At 41.8% G+C, this 27,202-nt stretch overlaps 1 protein-coding gene across 2 annotated transcripts in view; it reads right to left on the bottom strand.

Annotated features, from left to right (window-relative positions):
• Positions 1–27,202, bottom strand: part of DHRSX (dehydrogenase/reductase X-linked) — a 169,136-nt gene that overhangs the window by 22,552 nt on the left and 119,382 nt on the right. For both annotated transcript variants that reach the window (XM_072030083.1, XM_038173129.2), the window contains 2 exons: positions 23,863–24,070; positions 7,664–7,871 (listed from right to left, as the gene is read on the bottom strand). In XM_072030083.1, coding sequence (XP_071886184.1) covers positions 7,664–7,871; positions 23,863–24,070 — 416 coding nt within the window. The remainder of the gene's footprint in view (positions 1–7,663; positions 7,872–23,862; positions 24,071–27,202) is intronic.

Raw genomic sequence — 27,202 nt, 5'->3', positions numbered from 1 at the left:
AGCAGAAATCTCTACAGCTGAGCTAGTCACCAGAGGACCCATTTGCAGTTCACAGGCACTCCAAGGACATAATTCATCTCTCAATTGTAGATATTTATCTTGGGATAAGACAGACCCAGTACTAGGAGTGACTCCAGTGTTTGTATGGAGATCACTGGAGGGAGATCTCTGCTACAGGACCCACGGCAACGGGGTTAAGCTGAGGCAGGGGAAATTTAGGCTTGACATCAGGAGGGGGTTCTTCACAGAGAGGGTGGTTGCACACTGGAACGGGCTCCCCAGGGAAGTGGTCACTGCACCGAGCCTGTCTGAATTTAAGAAGAGATTGGACTGTGCACTTAGTCACATGCTCTGAACTTTTGGGTAGACCTGTGCGGTGTCAAGAGTTGGACTTGATGATCCTTAAGGGTCCCTTCCAACTCAGGATATTCTATGCTTCTATGCTTCTATATTGCAGAAATTATGGAACTCTAGGCTCTGTCAGAGGTGGCTTCCTGGCAGAGATGCCTTAGACCACAGGAAAAGGGGAGGTCTGCAGAATGTGTCATTTCTGTCAATCTTTGAAAGCTTGGGATAAGTATTAAAAAGTGTCTATGTTCACATAAACGTTTCCTTACTTTACATTGAAAGGTTTTATCTGTCTCCTTGCATTACTGGTAAGTGAAGGAGTTTCACATTCACATGCCTTTGGTGGAAAGGCATGGTTGTAAATCTCCCAAACACTCCTAAAATTATTTTTTTCTGTAGTAAGTAGGGGCTTAAGGTGATGGGGCTTCACAATATAAATTTTTATCAGCATTGTTTCATTATACATGTAGATGTAACAAACTCACAATAAACAGAACATTAAGGAATTTAGGAAGGTCATCCCTAGAGAAATATTAGCTGAAACGTTGGATGTGGTGCTTAGGGATATGGTTTAGTGGGTGACATTGGTGGTAGGGGGATGGTTGGACCACATGACCTTGGAGGTCTTTTCCAACTTCAAAGATTCTATGATTCTATGATCTATAATGCATACCACATCTGGTGGTAAGCTCTCCATGTATATATATATATGAATAAGCACTCCTACAACCACCTCCTCTGCATCTCCTTTTAGTGATCTATTTTAAATCTGCTGCCCACCCACACTACCAGTGGCAGGATTTTCCAGGGCAAGCCAGTGGTCATTCTCCTTAAATCAGTGTTATGTTGTGTTTTTTTTTTTTTTTTTTTGTGGTTGTTGTTGTTTTTTTTCTGTTTTGTTTTTTGTTTGTTTATTTTTCTAATTTGGAAGAGTGAAACTGTCTGTAACTCCTCTTCCTACTCTTGCTGAAGGGTGCATTTTGGTGTGGCTGGGGTGGCCCCCTCTCTCTCGCTCCTTCTCCGTAGAGAGGTATCCAAGAGATGCTCTGATGAGAAAGGTTACTAACTAGCTTGCACTCTGCTGCCAGTGGGCTCAAGTTTCAAACACCACTGTGTTACCTGGCAGAAGGTAAACAGAATTTTAATTATGCTGTAATGGAGGTAGAACTTCCCGGGTGTCTAAGGGAGAATTACAGTAGTGGAAGTCTGTGTACAGTGAGATTTATGAGATGAACGGCCCCTAATTATAAAGATTATGATTGAAGAGTGAAAGTCTAATGGTATAGCTGAAATTTCAAGATTTTCCCTAATTCCCCAATCTTTCAACCTCTTTTTTTTTTTTTTTTTTTGAGACCTTTACATTAAAGGTTTTGTGGTTTGCTTCTTTTTAACTGATTAGAATCAGTACCAAGTCCCTGACATGTATTTGGTCCACAGCAAATTACCTTTCTATGTTTGTTCCGTTTTTAACAATACATCTAACTGAGAATAGAATAACATACAAACATATTAACTACATACAAAGGAAAGTACTACCAAGATATGTTAGCAAGGAGTAAACTGACAGAAAATGTCTTCCCTAGCTAACTGTGGGTTCTGACTATGAAAATAGTTACAGGTTACAAGACGACATGTTCTGATGTGCTAATCCTGGTTAGGCTCACATATTTACACAATTAATTAACTGCTTACTTACTGTTTCCCCATTACAGCAAGAGTATTTTTTTAACTCTTTTGGATACAAAATGAATTATTTTCAGATAGAATGAAAGAATTTGCCAGAGTTGTCAAGTTAAATCAATAATCTTTTACCACACAGGAGTTAGGGATAAAACCTTTCTCACATAATACAAATATCCTTTTTCAGTATGCTCCTTGCCTGCTGGTACAAATCTATCACAAAATTTCAGTCACTTACAATTCCAGAATTTTCACTCCAACAATTGTATATAGTGCACGTGTAGATTTTTACATAGTGCATGGCGTAGATTTACCCTGTGTTACTTTAAACTGTTTTCCAAGCTAAAAGGCATCAATTCTGAAGGCAGAATTAGACATGGAAATAGTTTTCTTGTTCTGTGAACACTTCTAAAAGATGGAAGATAGTCTTCCCATTTCCCACTGACACGGAAAAAAAAAAAAAAAAAAGAAAAAAAGAATCCTTTTTTCATTTTAAACCAAATGACTAAAACTGTGGGATAGGGCATGAGATGGGTCTCTGACTGTGCATACTGCTTCATGTCTAGCTTGCTCCGTGTTTTGTCCTGTTCCAACTGGCTTCTTCCAAGAGGAAACCTGGGTGTGGTTTGGGGATAGATCACTCCAGCAGCTGCTCCAAACATGTCTTTGAATGCCAGCTTCAGTAGCATTGACTCCCCCTGAAGCTCTCCAGCACAAGTCAAGCAGTTTTGCACACCTCTGTACAGCACCTTTACCCCTTCACAAGCCACACAAGGCATGCACCACAAATCTTTCACTTTCCTGCCACCAAAACAGCCTCTGGCAACCCTCAAAGTGTCTCTTACAATAAATATTCCTGCAATTTGACCTGAGAACACACAAAAAAAATAACAGTATCTTGGGACCACAGGGGAATCACAGGATCCAGTGGAGACCAGACTGTGTAGGTGTGCACTTAGAGTCAGTCTACGTTAGAGGGGTCTAGCCCTAAATAGGACAGACAAGAGCACTCTGTGTTCCTAAGCCTTCTAATTTAACATAAATTTAACATAAGTAAAGCATCTGCCATTCCCCCTAACAGGGTGTTGAGTCTGGGCATTCACATCTAAGAAAAATAACCACATCACCAGGATTTAGTAGCTCAAAGGTAGCTTGCTCATTTTCCTTCTCAGGTGGGTCGCTCCATCTTTCCCCCTAGAACTGTTCTGTGGTTTTATGAATAATGAAATATTTATTAGACAGAAAAGAAGAAGCCCTATCGCTCTGACTACAACCTGGAATGGGAAAAAAAAAAAAAAAAAAAAAAAAAAAGCTTAAATCACTGTACATATATACAAAAAAGGGACCTTGTTAAAGATGAGAACTACTGGGATAAAGTGGACTGCTTCCTTCTCTCCGATTTTGACATGAATCTCAGTTTTGATCTGAAAAGCCTTTTGTAAGAATTAACCACAAATGACATGTTCCTGAAAGGAATTTTCTTTTCATGAGAAACTTCTAGACTAGCTTTACATGAGGACCACACACTCGCATGGACTGAAGATGTTGATGCTGATGAATTGCTGCTTTCAGCTGTAGAATTTAATTATTCTAGTTCTCTACAGCTGGTGTTATTGTGTGGTGATGTGTTTGTCTTCTGACACCTCAGGGAGGAGGATGAAATGAATTTTCTACGTTCAGAGTGCCAAAGGGACAGTTTGAATAAGAAATGCTGCAATAAGACCTGCATGACTATGTCTTCTGGCATGAATGATGAATCCGGGTTCTTTAGATCTTGTTTTCTAGCAGCACTTACAGATTGAAAACATTTCTTTAAAAACATTATAGGAAAATCACGCTCAAGTTAAGCTTATTTTGACAAACAAAAGAAATGAACCAGTTTATATTGGCTGATTTCTAGCTTGTATTCTAGACTCTGCCTTTCCCTTCGCTTTTACAGGCCAGTGGGGTCACTCATCCTACTCATTTTCAGTTTGTCAGTCAATAATCACTCATATGGCACTATGTCTTTGTAAATGACAGCTGAGACAAGACCTGATGCACAGTTTTCTTCCATGATGCCTTCCTAAACACCAGTCTGAGGGAGCTGGAAGGACCGTATATATTTGATAATGACACATTCACCAAGTGTGTCATAAAGAATGTTTTAGAGAAGTTTACAATGCTGCCATGCAAGAAATGTTTCTACATCCATGGCAAAAGTACCAGATTAGTCCCTGATATTGGACATTAATGAGTCAAAATCTCAACATCTTTTTTTTTCTTTTTTTTTTTTTCTGTGAGACATTTTAATTGTAACACAAGCAGAGGCCATCTGGCTTGAGAATGAAGATTCAATATCTGTAGCAGAAGCAGAAATACCTGAGAGGGAAATGGTACCTTCCCAGCTTCCAGTTTGGACAGTACCCATCACTAAAACTGGTATGTTGCACAGTTGGCTATATTGCAATTTGATGCCTGATGAATGTCTTTTTCATCTATTATTATCTTATTAATTAGTAATTGTTTACTAGTTTGAACATTATCTCTACAAAAAGATCAGTTTATGTTAAAAATTCCTAAGAGAAAACATATTCCACAATACTCTACAAAGAATCATGACAGCTTGTCAGCTTTTATTTACTGAGCAGTCATGGGGGTAGAAATCAATTTATTTTTTGAAGAATAAACATAATTTCCCTCTTGCATGTGACAGGTGCAATCTCTGTTTATTAAATATGTAGAGAAAGCATTTGAAAAATGGAAATTTAGGACAAGTACCACAATAACATTCCTGAGAAAGAATCTAGCTGAGAAAGAGCAGCACCACCACTTCTAAAGAGCAGGCATTCATTTTGCAATTTTTATGACAGCCACCATCTCCTTTACCTTGGCCTATCTTATTTCTACAGGGTGTTTCTCACTGTATTTTGTTGGGGGAAAGCCCCCCCAGCAAACATATTTGGCAGAGGTTTTTCTGAGATATATACAAAGACCAGAAGACAATGTTTTGCAGCCCTGAGAAACTTGAGCTGTTAATACTCTGAGCAAATTATATGTACATATCGTGGCCTATTTACAAAGCTGTAGGTTTATTTGTTTAAGTATCTAAATATCTTGAAGCAGCTCTAGGGTGGATGTTGTTGAGCCGACAGCCTTGCCTGATTCACTGAGCCACCTCACCCTGCGAGAATAACCCAGCAAGAGTCAGGGCTGTGCTGTAATCCTGAGGAAGCATTTGACTTGAATGCCATGGGGACCAAAGTGTTGGCAGAAATGGATTTAAAGGTAGTAGAGGGAGGCTCTGCCACAATAATTTGGAATGAAATCAAACAACATGTTGACTGTCTCTTGAGAGAATATGAGATGATAAATCCATGATGCATTTCCTCACCGGAATGAGCTGGGATGTGTTTACTATCAAGAGCGCCAGGTTGCAGTGGGTGAAGCAATTTCCTGTGTGCATTTAGAAACCACTTTGGAATATTTCAGGGTGATAAAAGTTAGTTTAGCCAACATGATTAGAGAGATATCAGATCATTTTCACTGTGTTAGTGCTGTAATCCTAGAAGGAAGATTCATATATGTGCACTCAAGAATGAAATTCCAGGGTAGAAGAAACCCATAATGCCTACTGCCAGCTAGTATTATCAAACAGTTGCATTTTCCTGCACTTGCTTTCTTACTTCTCTCAGTGGAAACTTACGCTAGTGCATGAGACTAACACCAAACACACTAAATGACTGTTTGCAAAGGTGTTTGCACTGGACACCACATACCTACGGAATCATGTGCTCCTGAACATGAAAAATGAAGGCTAAGTCAATCCCAAACACATAAACATATCTTAAGCAGTAAGCAAAGAGTAGAAGTCAGAGCTGCAACTCCGAAGAGTAGAATAGCAAAAGAGACGAGTGCTAGTAAAAGCTTCCCTCTCACTCTCCTACAGGAAAAAGCATCGAGTGTTATATAAAAATGTGAAAATCTCAGCCTTGGTAACTGAAGCATTCAGAGTACACTCCGACTCAAAAAGCAATTGATATATTTCTTTTTCAGGCAGTACACACAAAGCACTTCTATGCAAGTCAGTATATCTGTCCTTCACCTATTGCAAGGCAGTATTCCTTTAGTCTGGTATCTCATACAAAGAATACAAAATGATCAGGATTACTATTACAGCTGTAAGTATTTGACTCCCTCTTGTGATAAATCTAAACTCATTTTATGTGTGTTCAGGGACATCCCATTTAGTTTCTAAACATGGTCAGTATAATACGAAAATGTCTCCCTTGGCACACCAATAAGACTGAATGGGCTTAAGTGCTGTAAACAAGAGATTTAATTCTCACTCTCAAACACAGATTTTTTTTTGGTCAGAATTCTGTGGCTCTAGAGACAATTCTGAGCACCACCGAAACATCTACATGAAACTGTTACATTAGCAGAGTGAAGTCAGTCCAATTAAAAAGCATCACCACCGGAGACTGAGATTTAAAATAGCAATCACAAGAGGCAAAACAAGTTTAATATATACATTCTGGCAAACTATATTCTGCTTCTTTAAGAATGCATTATATACTATGAGCATCCCTATTAGAATTTTATTGCAATATTCAAGGTGTACTCAGAAGATACTATTAATTTTTTTAAATATGGGTTTATTTGCTTGCATCTTATTTTGCAGCCACTCTTCCAGCCTCCAGTTTCATTTCTAAAATTAAAGCTAGTGATATTTCCATATCAAAGTTTAAAATTAATTTGCTTTGTGGAACATGCCCCTTGATCTAAAATAGTTTGTTTTAATTAGGACATTTAATTTTCTCTAATGGAATCAGGTTCCATTCACTTAATCCAAAACTACTTTCTGAAAGAGTTATAAGCAGTACATTTTCTCAGCACAAGTCTTTCTAAGGCTTGCTCACGTTAGAGCAGTGCACCTGTGCAGCTAAACTGATTTCATATTGATCTACTCACACCACTACAAAACGTTATTGAAGCTAACCTGAAATGGATTTGCCCAATGTTGGATAAGTTTTATTAAACAGCTTTATGTTTTCCAATACAGACCAGGAATAGATAATAGAAATTCAAGTGCCATTATAAGTACGTGTTAGGTTGAAAGACCCAGATGAACATTGTCCCACGTTCCCAAGGACAAGTATTTGGACCTGCCCAGCATGGAGTTTGGCCAATTCCCACCAACACTTTTTTTCATTTGTACATCTTCCTTCTTTCCTTTGCCCTCTTCTCTATAACATGTTGTGTGCATGTAGACCATGCCAGATTATGTCTGCTTCTCGTAACAGGACGTACAAGACATTTCCTAGGAACACTTTGCATATTCCAGCTCCATGTTAAAATGCAATTCTACCACCATGCATGCACAAACAGAGATAGATCAGTGCAGAGATAGTTAATGCATGGGCAACTACCTGTTCAGCCACAGACACAGCGATAGGCCTTCCCTCGTCTTACCGTGAGTGTTCTCTCTCCATTTAAAATAAGCATTTGTTCTGGGGAAAGCCTGTCATTACCTATACATTAGCTTTACATTACATTAAATTAAGATAAACTCTGAAAACTTTTGCATCTCTGTGCTGATGGCATCTCTTACCATGTAGGGACATGGCAAAACAAATATGAAAAAAACGCCTACCTTTAAAAATAGCCAGGCTGTCATCCATATGGCCACTTTCACAACCCAAAAGACATGCTTGTAGAGCTCGGTATTCACTACTCCAGGGTCTACTACATTAGCAGTCACATGGCTTCCATTTGCAGTCAGAAGATGCTGTAGTCGATAGGTAAATAACACAAGGGCAAGTTTGCTTTGGGCATAGGCTCCATGGGGTGAATACGAACATCTGTATACAAGAGAGAAAGAGAGAGGGACATGCACATGAAAAAGAAATCATCAGAAGGGAAACAGAATTGCACAAGCATCCAATGTACTGCATTTGGCAATATCCAGCAAACAAATAGCTATACATTGAATCTTCACAAGAAACAGCTTACCAATAGCAGGCATGCTGTTTTCTGCACTTCTGGTGATCATTCTATCAGATACCAAGCCTGATTTATGGGGGAAAAATAATAAAAATAACATTACACAGCACCTGCCAGAATCTCTCTGTCAACCTATTTTAACTTTAAACGCTGAGGCACCAATCTGCAGAATACCATCATCTAGGGGTGAACTATTCTCCCATTCCTCACTGCCTAGTTCCCACACACACATACCCTATTCCCACCCTGTAAATCCGTGCCTCGTTGTACTCCTCCTGGCTATTATTATTTGTATTGCAGCACGACCTACTAGTTCCTGATTAAGGCTCCTTTGGTGGGAACAGTGCAGATGACTAAGGCAATCATTGCACCTGTCCCAGTGACACCAGATTATACACAGCTAAAGACATGAATATAATGATGGGGCAAGGAGAGCGGCTGTCAGAGTAACCAAAGTTATGTCATATGCAGCCTTTAGAGCAAAGGTGGCTGCCTCGACCTATGCCAAACACAAGGTATAGTGAAGGCACTCAAATACCAGGAGTTACAGCAAAACATGACCTGCTGAGACTCCTGTGCGCCTCTGTACTCTGGATGCTGAATCTGCCCTTCTTTCAAGTCAAACTTTTCAGGAACTGCTGATTAGATGGGTTTCATGTCATGCAGGCAGCAGTATTTTTTTAAATAAGCAAGCTACCTCCGGGCAAATTAGCAGGTATGTCACTTAAAATGCTCCTCCTGACCAGGGCCTCAGTATCACTTCCAGAAATTCCTATGCCATGACAATTCCCTCTCATAATTACCACGGGCCTTTCGTTTAACCTTTTTTTTTGGTCTGCTTAGCAGAACCAAAGGTAGTTCCTAGCACTACAGACAGCTCAAAGCAGGCAGGTGCCTAAAGCAACAGTCTCCTGGGGGCAGCAAAAATGCTGTGGTCCCTGCCGGAGCCTTTGGGCAGCAGCTATGTCAGCATCAGCTGCAGCCTGTATGGAGACAGGGTAGAGCCCGCAGGGCAGCTGCTACTGCTAAGGAGGGAGATGGAGGAGCAGCCCCCAGGAGCAGATGTCTCCGACCCAACTCTCTTCTTCCCCCTGGTTGTTGTCCTGTCTCTGTGACAGACGCAGGCCGCAGTTTTCATCCTCCACACCTGCATCCGCAGTGCAGTGAACACCCAGGCTGGGGATGCTCCCAATATGTTAAAATGCCTGCCTTTGGCTTGCTGATGGTGTTGCTGCCTGCATGGTTTTTATTTTGAATGAACAGCAAATTCGTCTGGGACTTCTTTTTGTTACCTCATTCTTGTTTAATAACTAATTTATAATATCCTGTGTGCTTCACAGAAACCCCCTCATGCTAGCAAAACAGGCTGACTCTCTGCAGAGGTAAGAAGCATTTTAATTGTTAGGGCTGTCTGAATGGACTCAGAAACTGGGAGACACGATGGTAAATCTTACAGCTCAGCTATAGGAAGACAACACTGCTGAACATCCAGTGCATCTCTCTCTCTCTCTCTTTTTTTTTTTCCCTTCTCTTCAAGCAAAACATGAGCAGGCTATGAAAGCATTGTGTAATTTGAGAAAGGATAAAAACGGACAGCTGATCGTGACCAGCCCCTGCATGGCCGAGCAGTAAGACACTGGGTAACGCGGCTCCATCATTATCAAGATATCACTTGCACCTCAGGGTAAAATGGTCTATTTTAAGAATAAAGAATGATTGCTGCATGAATATAAAAGTGACTTGGCATTAGTCAGGAAATTGCAGTTACCTTTTAAATTCAGTAATGTCCGTGCTCTGATCTGAGACACTCAAAATGTCACCTTACGCCTCATGCATATTTCAGCCCTTATAACTCGAAGGGCCAGATCCTCAGCCACCACAGCCCCCCTGGTATGGCAAGGCAGGTCTCCTGTTCCCCACAGGAGGGAGGCCCTGATCTGTAGCCACCCCTGGCAGCCGACTGGCAGTGGCTCTCACCCTCTCTCCTTTGGTGCCACCGTTCTCCCACTGGTGGAGGAGGCGAGCCAGGGCATGGGACAAGCTTCCTGCATTGACCCTGAGCAATCTTGCCTGGCAAGCAGCTCACGGGGAAGCAGGGTTGGGACTACACAGACTCGCTCTGCCTGGATCTCGTCTGGCCGTCGGTACTCTTCAGAAGGCAGGCTGGAGGATGGTGAACGCTCCTTCCCATTCCCACATTTTGTGCCAGTGCTGTTTTGACTTACCTCGTGGCAACGAAGCGTGAACTACAAGGGCCGGATCCTCAAAAGACTTGTACTTTGCATAGATATCTATGTCAGAAAAACATGAGTGCTCAGAAGATATAAAAAGCTATCCAATCAGTATGGAAGCCTTTTATATCCCAGAGCGGAGATGCAAATGATTTGCAAGGCAGCAGGGAATCAGACTTCAATGCCATACTATAGATGTGAAGGATATAAAATTGGATGCACGGAGCAGACACTTTTGACAGAACCCCTGCAATGTTTACCTGCTCTCTTTCCATTTTCTCAGTGTGTGTGTGTGCTTTTTGTTTTCCAGGAATCTGACACCACTAGCCTTCACAAGGCAGGAATCGTCTGTGACACAGAACTGACATTTTCGTTGTATTTTTGTTGAATGACTGTTTTGATCATGAGACCCAGTCTTACAGGTTCATGTTGATTAAACAATGTTGGAAAAAAAATTGATGCTGCTTACTTGATTTCATTACATCCAGTCTTGGCTTTATGAATCAGAAAATAGAAACACATAGGCTCCTCTACCTGAACCATAATTGCATCTTCCATGAGTATACATGTATTCCTACACATGGAATGATCTGAATTAAAAGGTTATGTAGCTAAATGAAGTCTCTCTGTGCACTTATATACATTTTCTACACTGAATGAAGCTAAAATTGTCTATTAAATAAAATAACAGCATCGACATTGCACATTTCCACATCACTTTCCTTTTTGAAAGGCTCTAAAAGCCTTCTGAAATGAAAGCACATACGAAAGCTAGCCAAAGTACAGCCCCAAAGCAGAGGGCTGTTTACCAGCTGACTGCGTGGGCATACCAGCGCACGAGGGACACCTGTGACATTTGGGCTCCTGAGGGCTCAGGGCACCAAAACCTTGCAGCAAGGCAGGCAGACTCCTAGGGTGAGAAATTCTGCCTCCTCACTGGGTGGCCAGGCAGAAGACTGGCAGCTGTGTGCCTGGCGCTGGCAACTTGGAGAGGCCCCTGCCCATCCACTTCTTTGAGCGGGGCTGTCTGCGGGCTCTTTCCTACCACAGAAAACAATCTCCCCTAGGGGATGCTGCCTTGGAGCATTTTGCCATGTTGATGCAGATAAAATAGGACAATGCACAACTCACTAAATGGAAAATATAGGAGGAGCCAAGGCAGACAGAATTTAATTAGTTGCTTTGAAATCTGGCCAAGAGAACAGCAATACACAAGACCTTCTTCTTCCTTTTAAAATATTATTCCATTGATTCTATACCGATGAGTTAAGGATCAGGATAAAGCAGGCTATGAATTTTCTATCTGATTATTTTTATCAGAAATTATTATTTTTGGCTTAAGGGTTTTTTGTTTTGTTTTGTTTTGTTTTTTCCCAACATAGACTGAAAAGTTTGAGTTGTCATTGCAAAAATTTAAGGGGGAGAAGAGAAAGGGATCATTTTGTATTTTTTGCCAAAACAAAATAAATAAGTATTCAATTTTGGAGTGAGTGAGTGCCTTGTGTTTTGTTGATTTGTTTATTTATTTTAATTTCCATAAGAAGCTGATTTTACCACTCATCTCCATGGTACTGTCTCCAGCAGCAGTCTACCCAGCATGCTGGGGCAATGTATTTGTAAAAAGTAATGAGAAGCCAAATTTCAAACTGGCGCCTGCAGTGGCTAATTAGGTGTTTAAATATGGACTCCGCTGCTATCCAATTTTGAAAACTGGATCCACGTTTAGCACTTCCCTTGGCAGCCAGTCTTACTCTGGTTTCTTTTTTGGCTGACTTTAACAGGTCTGTGTGCTGTAGAGGTCTCACATTCATCTCCAGTGATACCATGTTTAGTCAAGGACATTAAGTCAGCTCAAGGTACCCACTGAATAATTGGGGAAGCAAAACTGCTGCTCAGCATAGACCACTGCCTCCACACCTACTGTGTGCGGGCTCTCACACTGCATTCTGCTTTTTCATTAGCAGTTGCTTTGGCACTATGCACACGTGTGGAAGGAAACGGATGCAGACTGACTGAAGGAAGGGTACAGAAACAGCATCCTTGCCCATCCCCACCACACCTTGCTTCAACAAACAGCTCAGAGGACCTGTGTCTGTACTGAGCAGCACATATCAACATTTAACCTGGCTGGTGCCAGCAGTACAGTTTGGCTTGTACCTCCTTCACACTGCAGTGGTCTTGTGTGTGTCATCTTCCCTTCACCCGTCACCACGCTCCCCAATTTCCAGTATGTTAATTTGCCTGGAGGGCAGAGTGCGCTAAGATCAAACTGCAGAACAACCAGATTGCTATGTGCTCCATTAAAAGACAAGTTTTATAATGAAAGGCCACACAAAATTTCAATATATGCCCTAGGATGAATCAGTGAATTAAGCAAAACACAGACTTGGTGTATTAAAATGACTAAAGTCTCTTAATGATTTATGTATTAATCTTGCAATACATCATCACCACTGCTTAGTATAGAATATAAAAGACCATTATTAAACACTCATGAAGCTTTCACAGTCTTAAATTTTCTTTCTCCAGGGAATGCAGTGCAAAATTTTTGATAGATTTTGCAGTTTATTTTAAAGCAGCTACAGAAATATATGGCAGAATATAGCTATGTATTTTCTGGTTATTATAAGCATTTTTTTTTTATGATAAACTAAAGCCCAAGTCCTAAATATTGCTTATTAGATTTAAACAGACTTCCTGACAGTGCTATATATATTTATCCCCATTTGCTGAGTCTCATCAACCGTGATTTTCCCTCACTATAAAAAAAAAAAAAAAAAAAAAAAGATAGAGATGGAGAAAAGAGAGAGAAAAGAGAGTTGGAGAAATTAGAATACGATTATTACCACCAAAAAACAGTCTCTTACAAATTGAAAGAAATAAGCATACGAATTAATAAAACAGAACTAAAATCTACAGTGTTCACATGCCTACTTATTCAGATTTTGTTACAGTTATGTTTTGTGCAGTGGTTGTCCTGTTACCAATTGCAACTACTTCTATAGGCTACTGTATAGTTACCCCTTTCATATCCTTGTCCGGATATTTTGTGTGTTCATTGAGCAACTACACTTCATGCACATTTCTTTCATAGACTTGGTTTGAAACCTTTTTAAAGAAAGTTTTATATTTTTAAATACTTATTAATATGTATGCATATAACCGTAAAGGCAGCCTTAGCATTCCTGAATATATTTGAACTCAAATACACCAGCAGCTGTAGTTTGAGTAAATGCAGGCTCAAGCATTAGGGCCCCCTGAAGCACCTGATGAACCTGTGATGGACATGCTGGAAAGGAAGAACACAAGGCTGGTAGATGAAATCAGCTGTTCTACACAAGCACACCCTTCATGTCCTAGCTGGTTGCAGTGGGATTACTGAAACAGCCACAGACAGCCTGCATGTTTAGAGCAGCCAGGGTTGCCCTTTCACTTCTGACTAAGAAGGAGCAACCAATTCTCGAGCTTCCCCCTCTCCCTGCAGTGAGCTACTTGGTGCTACACTCTGCTCACACACAGCTCTGGACAAAATTGGGCTTTTTCTGAAGCCTTTCAGTGGTAAAACAGCATTTTTCTCCTTAACGTTAGAGGATAAGCATAAGGGTCGAAGCTCAAAGATTGAAGATGCTTTCTCTCTAAGAGGCAAAACATTGTTGGTAGCCTCAATTAGCAGTAGCTGACTTCTCTGCAAGCCAGCGATTCCTGTCTTGTGCTTAATCCAGATTTCAACAGCAGCCAGAAACTGGAAGATGGGTTATCTTTTTCAAAAAGCCATGCTGCCCAAATTTCAGTCCTTTGCTGTGTAAATGCACAGCATGCAGTGGCCAACTCCTTGTTTACACATGTAGGAAAAGCAGAGTGAACACAAATTAACTACTGTCTTTGAAGGACTACATTTATTGAAAGAGCCTGGAAGGTCTTTACTATACAAATGTTTATAAAAGGTGAAATAACCAGGGGCTTGTCATCCTAGGCATTGCTATCACACAGATGTAATCAATGCATCATTTTCATTTGGCTGATTCCTCCTCCTGATGTCAGGAGAAGAAGCTTTGAGAGCCTTACTGCTCTACTGATTGCCTTGTGTGAAACTCCATTACTGTGTGCTCAATGCAGTTCTCCAGTGTATGAAACATGGAATCAAAAGTTGGTGTTCTTGAAGTCTGAGCAGAACCAGTATCTTAAAAAGAGTCTGTTTTTCCTGTTCATGCACAATTGGTGTTAATTTTTTAAGAGCATTTTTGTTGTTGTTTGTTGATTTTAAATATCAATGATGAGTTCAAGTTGTCATTATTGTAATTCCATGCTCTAAGAAAATAAATCTCTTTATAAAGAATGATATAAATTGCCTCTCCTGAATCATTTTTCTACAGTCAGTTTACATGATGCAGTGTTAAGTACTGGCTAATGCTCAGAGTGGTATTTGAACATAATGGTATTCCTTCATTCAATTAAAAATCTCCATCAAGCAAACAAATGAATAAGTAAACAGAAACAAGAAAGGTTCTGCATTGCTGTAGCCAAGAAACAGAATAAGGCTCCAAGACCTACATTCTGTGCCCTCGTGCCTCTTCCGAGTAATAGGGAAACATCACTGCCACATATCTTTTGATATTATCTCTTGGATAATCCGGATCTCTGGTTGTTGAAGATTGTCACAACCTTTTAAAATGATCTCTTGAATTATATCAAGACAAGCTCTGTGGCACTCTCAACCCAGTTGTGCAGAAAGCTTTCCAACTCTCCTACAACAGAGCTTTTAAGTTGAAAGTACCAAGGGGTCTTAGGGTTTGTTTTTGTTTGTTTGTTTTGTGTTTTTTTTTCCACTTCTACCACAATGCACCAAGGGCCATAAAATTGCCCAGTAATAATTTGAACAATCCCAAATCTTATTTTTGCTTTGATAAAACCATCTTAAATCTGGTGTAGACTTTTGCAGACCGGCTGTAGATTCTGGGCTTTTCATTCTGGGACTGAAAAGGAACAGCAGAGCTTGGATATGCATACTGAAGTGCTGCCATTGCAAATCCAGCACAGCTCACCAAATGTAGTTAGCGGATTTTCAGTACACTGCATGAAATGTGTTGGTCTCTATATGAAGATAATGTGAAGTTTCATTTTGTGATGGGCTGAACCTTGCCAATCCACTTTGGACTTGAGAAGGCACTCAATCTGTTCTGCAAGTGCAAATGTTCAACACACTGAAGGACTGATCCGTCTTAGCAGGGAAACATGGCTTGGGTGTGCATACGGGTTACAAAATATATTTCTCTGCCCCCCCCCCCCCCCCCCCCCAAGAGATCTGTAAATGCTGTGCAGAAACTCCTATGCCATCACTCTGATCACAGAAGGAACATAATATTATCAACTCTGGCAACTAAAAATAATGTCAGAACATTGCTTGTTTGTTGAAACAATCTAACCACTGCTGCTTTGGACACCAGCAGCCTCCTGCTATCATCAGGAAAGATGCAGGACTTAAGTGCATGGGAGGAGCCTGTAAAGAGGAGTCTTACTTGAGGAACTTAAACAAGAAAACTTCAGCATACAGTAAAAGCAACCCTGTGAAACACTTTTCTCCATTACATATGGCTTGCTAGGCCATGGTCCTTCTTCATTGTGTCATTTTGGTTTCCCCTTAAGCTCCACTACCTATAGAAAAACTCCCCTCAAATCGTAAGGAGCTAACAATGCACTGGGGGACAAAGCAGCCTATAAACATCATTAGACAGTGACAGCAATCAGTTTCTCTGCAATCTTGCCTTAGAGTTGTTTGCTTATGTTTGGGATTTTTTTTCTTTTCATTTCCCAATGTTATGTTACCCTGGAACACTGTGAACAGAGATCTGTAATCAAAAACCACGTGTTTCCTAAGATGGGGCTCGGGGCTGGAGTGCGTGAGATCTCTTCCACTTGCAAACACACCAGAAGTAAATGAAATCAGACAGGTCTGGTTCTCCAGGAAATGGCAAGGAGTTTTGTGTCCAAATCACAAAACACAGTCACAGGGCTTCCCTGCTCCCAGCACTCTGACCAAATGTTTAAACGATACTGCTCCATTGGCGTACTGATTTTTGGTAGCAATTCAGACGCTGAACTCCCACTTCATCCCGATGACAGAAAAGACACCGTGCAAAAGTCACCCTACTTTAATTTGGATGTTTCTGCAGCAACACTTTACAGGTGGCATAGCTGTTAAGAGCTCCTGCACTTCTCAGAAAGCTGCTGGGAGCCAAAGGCACCCCAGCCTGTCTCCTTGGGCAGCTGGGACAGTGCTGCCTGCAGCCAGGCTCAATGATACTATGCTGACTATAAGACATTCTGGCAGTGCTAAAACTCCTGGAGGCTAAAATATTTTGCTTTTACAATGTCTTATCCTATTTAGGATGTCTATTTTTCATAGAAAGCAAGCTTTACACAGAAAACTGTTCAATATAACGAGTAATGTTTCTTTACAGGTCTATGTATTCAAATGCTCGGGATGCTTTCGGACAGAGCAAGTTCTGCTTTGCTGAAAGAAGAGGTTTAAGATAGGGAGCAGAGTAAAGAGTGAAAGTTAAGTGTCATCATATTTAATTGCAGAGGCAGAAATCTGCCTTTGACTCCTTCCATTACACCTTGTAATCCTTAACATATCTGGCAATATCAGGGACGTATGGTTGTGAAGAACCAGCAGCAATAGCAGAGGTGAACCTAGAGGAGACATGGCAAGGCTAAGCTGAGCATTTTCACTGTTTCCCTTAACACATTATTCTGGGGATTTACAGGCACTAATGTTGGCTTCCCCCAGATATGCTGCACAGCTCCAAGGACAACACCATTGAAAAGGTACTGTGAGCATGGTGGCAGTTAGAGTAATTGAGAGGAATGCTAAAAAAAAATATAAATGAATAATTGCCCAGACCGAACCCCAAAGCTTTTAAGGTTCACTCCACCTTACTAAGTGGTTTTGCTCTCAGGGAGATGTTAAACTAACCTTCACCTCTCAAGGGTGACAGTCTATCTCCTCTCCATCTTCTCTTCAAGTCCTTTTTGCCTTCGCTGTCACAGTGGTTCAGTACATTAACTTTCAAATTATCCTTGAACTGTCCTGCCATTTTGGAAAGCAGCGTGCCTATGAGATCCTTGTCCTGTATGCTGCAGAGAGGAGATTTCACCCATTTTACCCACCAGGGAGGGAGAGGCTGAATAGCAGAAACACACATATATCAAATATCTCCAAACGTATTACAGTTTTGAACTAGTTCAGAAACACTTTGTGCTATTAAATCATTAATCAGTATTAACAATGCATTGCTAAAACCATTAATTCCTTTTAGACAAGGAGTTTAACATTGTGACACATAAAGTAGCTACATTTAATTTCCCTGAATATATCAAAGTCTGGCATTACCTCTGTGATAGCAGTCACACAATGTTACTATTCCTCAAAAACCAATGAACCATAAAAATATTTTGATTAGATGGAATACAATTACACCAATAAATGGAAAATTAAAACTTTCCAAAGCTGACATCCTAACTTAAATATTTCTTCATTACTGGTTGCAAGAATGTATTGGGATTACCTGGGATGGCCTGCAATATGGGTAAAATGCTTGCTGCACATGAAATAAAATACTGTCCTTTGGACTGGTGAGAGAATTGGTCTTCTAATCTAATAGCTCATTTGTTTTTTGTTTGTTTATCTTGTTTTAATTAATTTATAGTATTCAAGATATAGGCCTTCACTGGTACACTGATTTTCCAAGCCAGCACGTCAATTTTTGCAATTAATGCTAATTGCTGCAAAAAGCAAGAAATCATTTGGCAAAACAGAAAATCCTTTTGCACTTATGGAGAAAGATTTCTGCAAAGAAGGACTGAAATACCCTCATGTGGATGAATTAAGTGTTTGAATACTTATCATCTAATTATAGGCAAGAAGACTTAGAAACCTGAAGCAGGAAGAACACTTTTAAATGAATGCAACAGTGCACTGTAGTTGGTATCGACTTCCACCAAGGGAACATGATTTATCTTGCAAATAGAGCCAAAAAAAGCAATAAAAGTCATTGTGGGGCAGCTGTTTTAACAATACCACTCAAACAAATATATATATTCCCCAAATGAAATAAAATCTGCAATAACATATATCTGTCTTCTTGTCTGAAAGAATCGTTTATGATTACACTTTCTGTAGTTTTCACAGCGTTTTATTAAGCAGCAGTCCAGTAATATCACTCTTTATATGTAACTGTGAAAGACTTCTGTACTGACTAAAATGAATTAACAAATAAAAGAGTAATATTTAAAATTACTCCTACTTCTTCTTACAATTTTTCTTTATTACTTAAAGAATTTGAAATAAATAATACTACTATGCTACATCAGCTTCATGATTGCTTTTGCTTGAATTGAAGATATTGTGCATCCCATAAGCTCTTCCAATCAGAAAGAACTGAGAAAATTCTAGTGATGGATCAGTCATGAAAAGGCACAGGAGGAAGCAATTGTGAAGTAAAAAGAGTTGTGAAAAAAATGTTGTCTCTTCAAACCATTCTTAGGAAAAACAATCAAACCAAACCAGCCAACCAATCAACCAACCAAAAAAACACCACCATCACCACCAAAAACATGTTTTAAACAAATGGTCAGCTAAAAAAAAAAAAAAGTGCTCATTTGAAACAGACCTTACTTTAACAAGATGACAGAAATTAAAGGTTTGCAATTAAAGGTTTGCAGTTTCACATTGATAAACATTATACTTCAAAATATGAATGAGAGTGTACTGTTAAGGACAATTACAAACAAGTTAGAAATAAAATATCCTGAAATCGATGATTTTGGTCTGAAAAACAGATTCATATTTTCCAAAATAATTTAACATTTTAACTTCTCATGTCTGCTATTTGCCGACAATATTTCCAAAATCTCTTCAATGTTTATGGGATGTGATCCTCAACTTTCTGCCCAAACTGAGTTGCAACTTTATCTACCAACATCACATTAACTCAAGAAGAGATGAAGGACACTATTTAAGAGCGGGAGGCCTCCAGACACTTTGCTGGACTGATTTTTCCAGCAGCATGTGATACCTTCTGTGTGACACCAGCATGTGATACCTCCTGTGTGACACCCTTACGAACTGCCTCACAAGAAGAGATGAACTGGAGCTGCCTCACCTCCTCAGCATCCTCCCCTATTTTTCACCAGCACACATGTGGCAGCTGGGGATTTTTGCAATTCCTATCACTTAAATCTCTGTTGTCTCTGACATGATTCATGCACCAAGGCTATGGGGAAAAAACACAGAAATTATCTGGGACTGTACCAGCTTGGGAGTTACAAAAAAGTGTCAGCTCCTTTCACAGTAACAGAGCAAAGGAAAGAGAGCAGAAAAAAGTGTGACTAACTGTTCCTGAATATACAGGAGATGTGAACCAGAAAAGGAGCTGTGTTACTATGGCTGGGGAGTTCATAAATCTGTGATTCACAGCATTACAGGGCCCATTTGGCATGCAAAAAGAGGGGATGATGAAAGGAATAGTTAGTCATGGAGAAAAAGCTAGACAGAACACACAAAGATGCTAACCTCTGGGAAAGGGAGCATATGCAAGCACGACCGACAGCCTGGGAAAGGGAGTAAAGCCTTTTTCTGTTAATTTCCCCAAAGTTCCTTCTTACTTTGGTAGGTAGAGAACTTGAAAGCGCGCCCTCCCCCTCCCAGCCTGGTAAGAGCACCATGAATTCCAGCGCTCTGTTCAAGCCTATCTCAAGTGGACGGGATGGCACTATGTTCTTCAAACTTTTGTTAAACCCAGATGTCCATATTCTGTTGTGCCCATATTTTTTTCTTCTCTCACTTTAGAAAGTATTATATTAAGCAGGCATAAGAGGAGAAAAGGACATAAAAGCTATGCTGCTCTACTTTTGGGGTGCAGAGTGTACGACCATCAGCATACAGTTGCTTAGATCACTGCTGCTGAAATGCCTGCAAGATAGCATTTCTGTTAAACTTTCACCTCCTTGAAAACAGTAGTGTTCGAAGTAGGGATGAAGAAGAATGATTTGCCTTAGGGATGCCCTTGTCGACTCATGTGATTCCTGTTGAAAATGGTCTGGATCTAAAAGACCACAAAGGCGTTTGATGTTCTTCATATATCCTTCAGCAAAAGAACCGGGAGAACAGTCATTGCTCTTGTGCGTTTGCATTTTCAATAACATACATGAAACAAGCTATGCCCTGCCAGTTTGGAACAAGCTCTGTCCTGCCTTGATGTACCCATGCTGTGTCTCTTTCACTGGTGTGTGTGGGAAGAGGATGGGCTGGAAGGAGGGAAAATGACACTCACGGGGGAGTAATAGGACTGGGGTTGAGGGAAGAACACAAGCAGAAGAGAAATGGAGAGCATCAGATGAACTGTTGCACAGAAATAAGACACAAATAAAGAGGAAAAGGATGAGATAAAGAGGGAAAAGGCAATGGAGAGAAAAAAATCTGAAAAGACACAGGTGAAGACGAAACTGCAAACACAGAAGTCAAGCAGGCAGGCACAAAGAGAAAGAGAAAAAGGGGAAGAAAAATAATTGGACGTGCAAGGAAAATCAAGGAATATTTAAATTACCACTCCCACCAAAAAGAAGATGAAAAGAGAAATATGGGAGAAATCAGACTAGTAAGATGGTAGAAAACAAACAAAGAGGGAACACGGAAGACAGTAACAAAAGCTGCATTAAATGCTTTTCCTTGGTAAGACCTTTTGACAATTATTTGTTATGATGTGGCCCTGTGATGACTTCTTGTTATGATGTGGCCCTGATGACTTCTGGCTTCAGACCAGAACTCTGAGCAGCAAGTACAAGCAAAGTAAGTTGGGAGTGATGGCTACAACTGTGACTGTCAACCCAGACTCTCCTGAGTGGGACAATGATCACAAAGAAAATCCATGGTAAAGCAGAGAACTGCACCTCAGTTTACTTTCTTCTTCATGTCTCCTTCAAGAGTTCTTCAGCCTATCCTTCTCTGCTGTATTTGTATTCTGATGGATGGATCCCTCCTCTGCTACCATTACTCACCTCCAGTTTGGACACTAGGCCAACCAAAATCTAGGAATAATGGGACAAGAGTATGGTAAACAATTCAGTCTGCTGCCATGGGTAATTTCTGCACTGGATCACAGCCCCCTTTCTCTACTGTGAATGAATGGCTCCAAATCATTTGGCTGCCTTCCTGTGAGGTTAGGACTACACATAAGTCAAGGAACATAGACCGGAGTTGTGAAGTGAATTACAGCCAATTCAAAATAAGGAAAAAGCCAGCTCATTTTTTTAGGAAGATTCCACATTCACGAGATCTACAAAAATGAGGGATTCCGTCACTAGGAAACCGTGGCAGTCCACTGCTGTATCACAGTGCTTGCCTTGGATGTCCTTACTGCACCCATCAGAGCTCTTAAGTGTTATTCTGAACCATAAGGCATCTTCAAGGCTTAACAGTGTCAGTGATGCCTGTGTATGGCACCCTGCAACAGTTCTCCAGGGCTTCTAAAACACCCACTCACACCATAAGCATGTACCTGAATGCACAAGCAATCTCACTGTTTTTAGCCACACAGTTTATGAGACAACTAAATATACAGCCATGTCAGGGCTTATCTGCACCTAGGTTAAAAAATAACAGGAGTGTCTTCTTCCACCTGAATCAAGAGTCCACAACCTGCTCTGGAAGCCAAAGTGGTGCCTGATGCCTGGGGGAGCAAGTACTGCTGCTGACCTTCAGCAATTCAGAGAATCCACAAGACAAAGAGCACATAAAATCAGCCAGACTCTGTCCTCTTCTGTGTCTGTTATGCCAATAAACTTGAAATACAACAGGACAGGATTTGACAAAAAACTGCAGGTAAGTCTCAACAGCATGTATATTTTTTTTCTTTCCACAAGATTGTTCATATTTGTGGTCAACCCAAACTTTTCTAATTGAAATGTTTCTGGTTCCTTAACAGTATGAGTTAATAAGAATGAATCACAGATAAGGACAATCCTAAACTAAAGAGGCACAGTACAAAGCTTTGCTATAATCAGGGAAACTACTGTTATCTAGAGTCACAGAACTGCCACATTTAATTTTGCATTCTGCTCTTTACCCCAAAGAAATACTAATTACACTCCCCTTAGTCCCCTTGTGTGGTGCCATCCAACATGCACATCAGAAACAATGAATATATACATCAACTGAAGAGTAAGGATAATTTCCTGTGGTTGTTTTACAAGCAAGAGATTAAACTGCTACTACCCTGCAGAGTTTAAACAATGTGCTTGTAATAAAACTGATGCCATACTATGTAATCAGAAGTCAAACAGAAAGTTTGACATGCTTAACGCAGCATTCATATGTAAAATGTGTGCAGTGGAAACAGCCCAGCCCTCTAATTTCAGCCTTTGTTTCAAAACGAAACCTCGGGCCAGGTGCCTCTAAGTATTTGCTGAAGTCCCTGTCAAAGGACCAAGAATTTCTACAGGGAAATGATGCAAAACACTGATTTCCCTTGCACAAACAGCAACTCTTTGAAGGCCATCAGAAGGGGGACTCAGTTTGAGCCTGCTAGCAAGCACTTCACTTCCATCTGTTAACTGCATGTGGAAATTTTAAAATTTATTATCTAAATTATACTGCTCATTCCTCAATTAGTTAAACGATCTACACAGATCCTGTATGACACCACAGATATCTACCACAGCATCTAATGTCTTGCTCATGTTATGAACATCCCATAGACATCCACCCATGGTGAATGGGCAGAATACAGCCACACAGCTCCGCGGACCTTGCTGGGCACAAGAAAAGCGTTGGGATCTCGATGAACTCCCCGTTCTCCATTCCCTCAGGGAAGCACAGAGGGTGACACAGGCGAGAAGCTGGGCTCAAGCATTTCCAGTACCTCACCAGGCAGGCCTGTGGGGGCTGAGGAGGACAGCAAGGGCGGCCGGAGAAGGACTGTGGTGGAGGAGGGGGAATGAGAGACCAGAAGCGGTATGGGACAAGGTGGAGGGATAGGAGGATGGAGCCGGTGCCAGCTGGCAGGGCTGCCTGAGAGGGAAAAGTGGCAGACAGGGCGTGGGCTGGGCGAAGCTGCCAGCAGGCAGGCAGGTGTGGTCCAGCGGCCCTGCCAGAGCCCGGCCCTGCCAGAGCCCAGCCAGAGCCCTCTTGGAGAAGATCCCTGATGTGCCCCTACAGCCCCGGGCACACGCAGCCCTGGGTGGCCAGAAATGGGTGTCTGCTGTGCCCATCTGATGAAAGGGTCAGGGCCTCAGTGCTTGCATGCCCCCGGAGGTAACTCAGTTGAGGGTGAAGCCTGTTAGCAATCACCCTACCATTTTAAAACAGTTCCCAGTTGCTCAGTCTCCCAGATTAGGCAGTGAGGAGTCCAGACTGCACCACAGCCGTCATGGTGTGAGCATCAGAAAGGAAGCAAGGCTTTCAAGGCTCAGAGTAAGAGACCACAAGCTTTGTTCAAGATCCAAACTGCCTGAGAAGCACCATTATTAAAAAAAAAAAAAAAAGTCATCAAAAAAACCCACAATTTAATCAGCACACACCCTTACTTCAGATCAGTGAACAGCCAAAATGGATCAGTACCTGCTTTGTAAGTCATTCAGGTGCAATTTGCCTACATAATGGGTGGCTGATGAGACAGTGACGATCCTAGCGTTGTGACTGTGCGTTCCTGATTGCTTCAGCGTATCCAAGAGGAGGTTAGTCAACAGGAAGTGTCCCAAGTAGTTCAAGCCAAAGTGCTCCTCAAACCCATCCTCTGTCTTCCTTTCAGGGACCAGCATCACCCCAGCTGGAAGAGAGAGTACAGGGAAAACCAGTTGATTTATTGCAGAGAAGCAGCTAGACAGAAGGAGCACGGATCTCCTGCTGCACAATGTAAACATGGCATTTAGAGCAATGAATGACTGGTGATGGCATGTGAAGCGTAAAGCTGACACTGACTGATTCCTGCCGAGAAAAATGTGAAAATCCCCCCTTCCACTCCTATAGCCAGAAAACAGGTAGATTGTCTCTCCCTCCCTGCCAAGTTGCGAGGATAAATGAAAAGTGTGAAAAGTGGTCTGAAGACATTAAAAGCTGATTTAACCCTCTGCTGCCATGCCAGAATCCAATGCTGCAGATCCACAACAACAGTAAGTCTACCAAGAAGATGTGGGAACTGGGTGATCCCAACAACACTACCTCCATCAAAGAGCTCAGAGGAGTGGAGGCAAGACCAGGCTAAGTAGCAGATCTTTTCTCCCAGATAGTTTTCTGCTGAGCCCTGGCTAGAGTTTAAAGATCTGTTGAGTCTTTGTCTGAAATCTGCAACTTCTATCTCACTGGTGTGGGTGAGAAAAGATGCAGTAAATTTACCCAATATATATTAATTACTATGTTTACATGCAGCTGCATATTGAAACAACTTTTTGAATGCTTATTTTGGCAATATTTTTGCATATATTTCTACAAACTGCTATTTTCTCACTCACTGCCTAAAATAAACATCCACATCCTTCACTCACACTGTTGATTTCAGCATCTTGCAGAGAATCCTGTGCTAACATGAACTATACCGTGTCCTGAAGCTGTGTGATGGTGTAGTGGGTTTACATGGCAAGGTTTTGGTAGCAGGGGGCCATAGCGGTGGCTTCTGTGAGGAGAATCTAGAAGCTGCCCCATGTTAGATAAGAGACCCACTGCTGACCAGAGCCAAGCCAGTAAGTGATGTTGTTTGAGCCTCTGTGAGAGCACATTTAAGAAACGGAAAAAACAAACAAACAAACAAACAAAAACAAAAACAACAAAAAAAAACAACTGTGGCCTCACAGCAGCTGGAAGAGTGAGAGGAGTGAGAAACAGCCTTGCAGATGCCAAGGTCAGTGCAGCAGGAGGGCAGGAGGTGCTCCAGGGAGGCAGCAGCAGTTCCCCTGCGGCCTGTGGAGAGGCCCCTGGTGGAGCAGGCTGTCCCCCTGCAGCCCATGGGTCCCCCATGGAGCAGATCTCCACGCTGCAGCCCCCCCATGGGTGGAGGAGCCCCCGCTGGAGCAGGTGGATGTGGCCTGGAGGAGGCTGCAGCCCATGGAGAGCCCCCGCAGGAGCAGGCCCCGGGCCGGAGCTGCAGCCCGTGGAGAGGAGCCCACGGAGGAGCAGGGGTCTGGGGGGAGCTGCTGCCCACCTGTGGGGGACCCGTGCTGGAGCAGTTTGTTCCTGGGGGATGGATGGACCCTGTGGGACGGAGCCATGTGGAAGCAGTGCTTGAAGAGCTGCTGCCTGTGGGCAGCACCCGCAGGCTCTGTTTGAGAAGGACGGCATCCCGTGAGAGGGACCCCACACAGAGCAGGGGCAGGGAGTGACCATGAAGGAGTGGAGGAGACAAAATGTTAGGCACTGACCACAGCCCCCATTCCCCGTTCCCCTGTGCCGCTCAGGGGAAGGAGGTGGAAGAGGGCAGATGGGTGAAAGGCATTTTTGGTTTCTTTCCTTCATTTCTCACTTCTTTAGCTTGTTAGTAATAAGCAATAAATCTTACTGTGTCCCTATGCTGAGGCTATTTTGCCTGTCATGATAACTGTTGAGTGAGCTCCCTGTCCTTATCTCAACCCTTGAGCCCTTTGCATTGTATTTCCTCCCCCTTCCCCTTTGAGGAGGGGGAGTGAGAGAGTGGCTGAGGTGGAGCTCAGCCGCCCACCCAAGTAAAACCACCAGAGGTGGTTATCTATCCCACTTGATTATAATGTGGATTCGAATGTTATAAATTATTCTTGTTTTATTAAAATGTAATTATCATACAAGTGGACCTGACCTTTGTAATTTAAATGCAGCTCATAGAGGATTTTTGCAGGCCAGTTGTCTTCTCTCTAAAACACATGGATACAGCAGAAAGGTCTACTCTACTTACAGATATAAAATGTTCTCAGCTTCATCCTCACACTACTTCATGGGTCCATCAAACACCCTTTAACTTTCTATTGCTTGACATCAGATCAATGATGGCACATTAAATTCCCACCATAAATTACACATGCTGTATGTCCGCGTCTCTCCTTCTTTAGGAGGGTCCAGCCATCAGACAGCACTGCTTTGCTACTGCTGCTCAGATTGAACAGGTTACATTTTCAGGATCATTTTAGTATGGTTAACGTATGTAGCTTCATCCAGCCTACTGCTTACTGGGTACAGACATCAAAAATAGTTGGCCCTGTGTGGAAACGCAGTCCAGAGTGAAACAGGGCATTTAGTAGGAGTAGAGATCAGCCATGCTACTGTTTGTGGAGACTGCTGTGTTATACAGTCAGGGAACAGAAAGTATGAAAGAGCATGAAAGGTTGGAAAACAGCAATGTTGAAAGGACACAGAGAAAATGTGTAAAACACATCAGATGGAAAAGAAAATGCAGGTGAGAAAGGGAGCAGAAGACAACTCGAAAAGTGGAGTGAGTAAAGGCAAGGAATGAGAGAAGACAGAGGACAGAAGACAGAATGGTAAGAGAGCAAGTAAAAAGTTTGGGTGTAACACAACACACTCACATGCAAAGAAACTAAGACTGAGCATGAGCAAAGCCCTTCCTCCACTCTGCTGGCTGAGGAAATGAACGAGTGAAACACAATTCAGATTACATGCCTGGCCTCTACGCAAGCTCTGACTGGTGTATCTCTGTCATCACAGTCACTTTCCCAGGTCCCTCAGAATGACAGCAGAACCCAGTCACCGGATGTGCTATCTCTGCATGACAAACCTCATCTTTAATAATGGAAAGATACAAATTAGAGGGTTTCTGTCTGGGTGTCCCGTTGTATTTTTTTTTCCTTGGCAACACTTCGTGTGGTGCAACTGCTCACATAGCTGGAAAACGAAAAAGACTTCAATTTTCCTCCATAATCTGCATGTGCAGCATACAATGACATCCAGAACAGAGGCACAGACTAAACACTGGCATGAA

The sequence above is a fragment of the Anas platyrhynchos genome, chromosome 1 (genome assembly GCF_047663525.1).
Source record: "Anas platyrhynchos isolate ZD024472 breed Pekin duck chromosome 1, IASCAAS_PekinDuck_T2T, whole genome shotgun sequence".
Classification (NCBI taxonomy): Eukaryota; Metazoa; Chordata; class Aves; order Anseriformes; family Anatidae; genus Anas; species Anas platyrhynchos.
The sequence above is the reverse complement of the archived record's forward strand: the minus strand, read 5'-3'. Positions and strand labels throughout refer to the sequence as shown.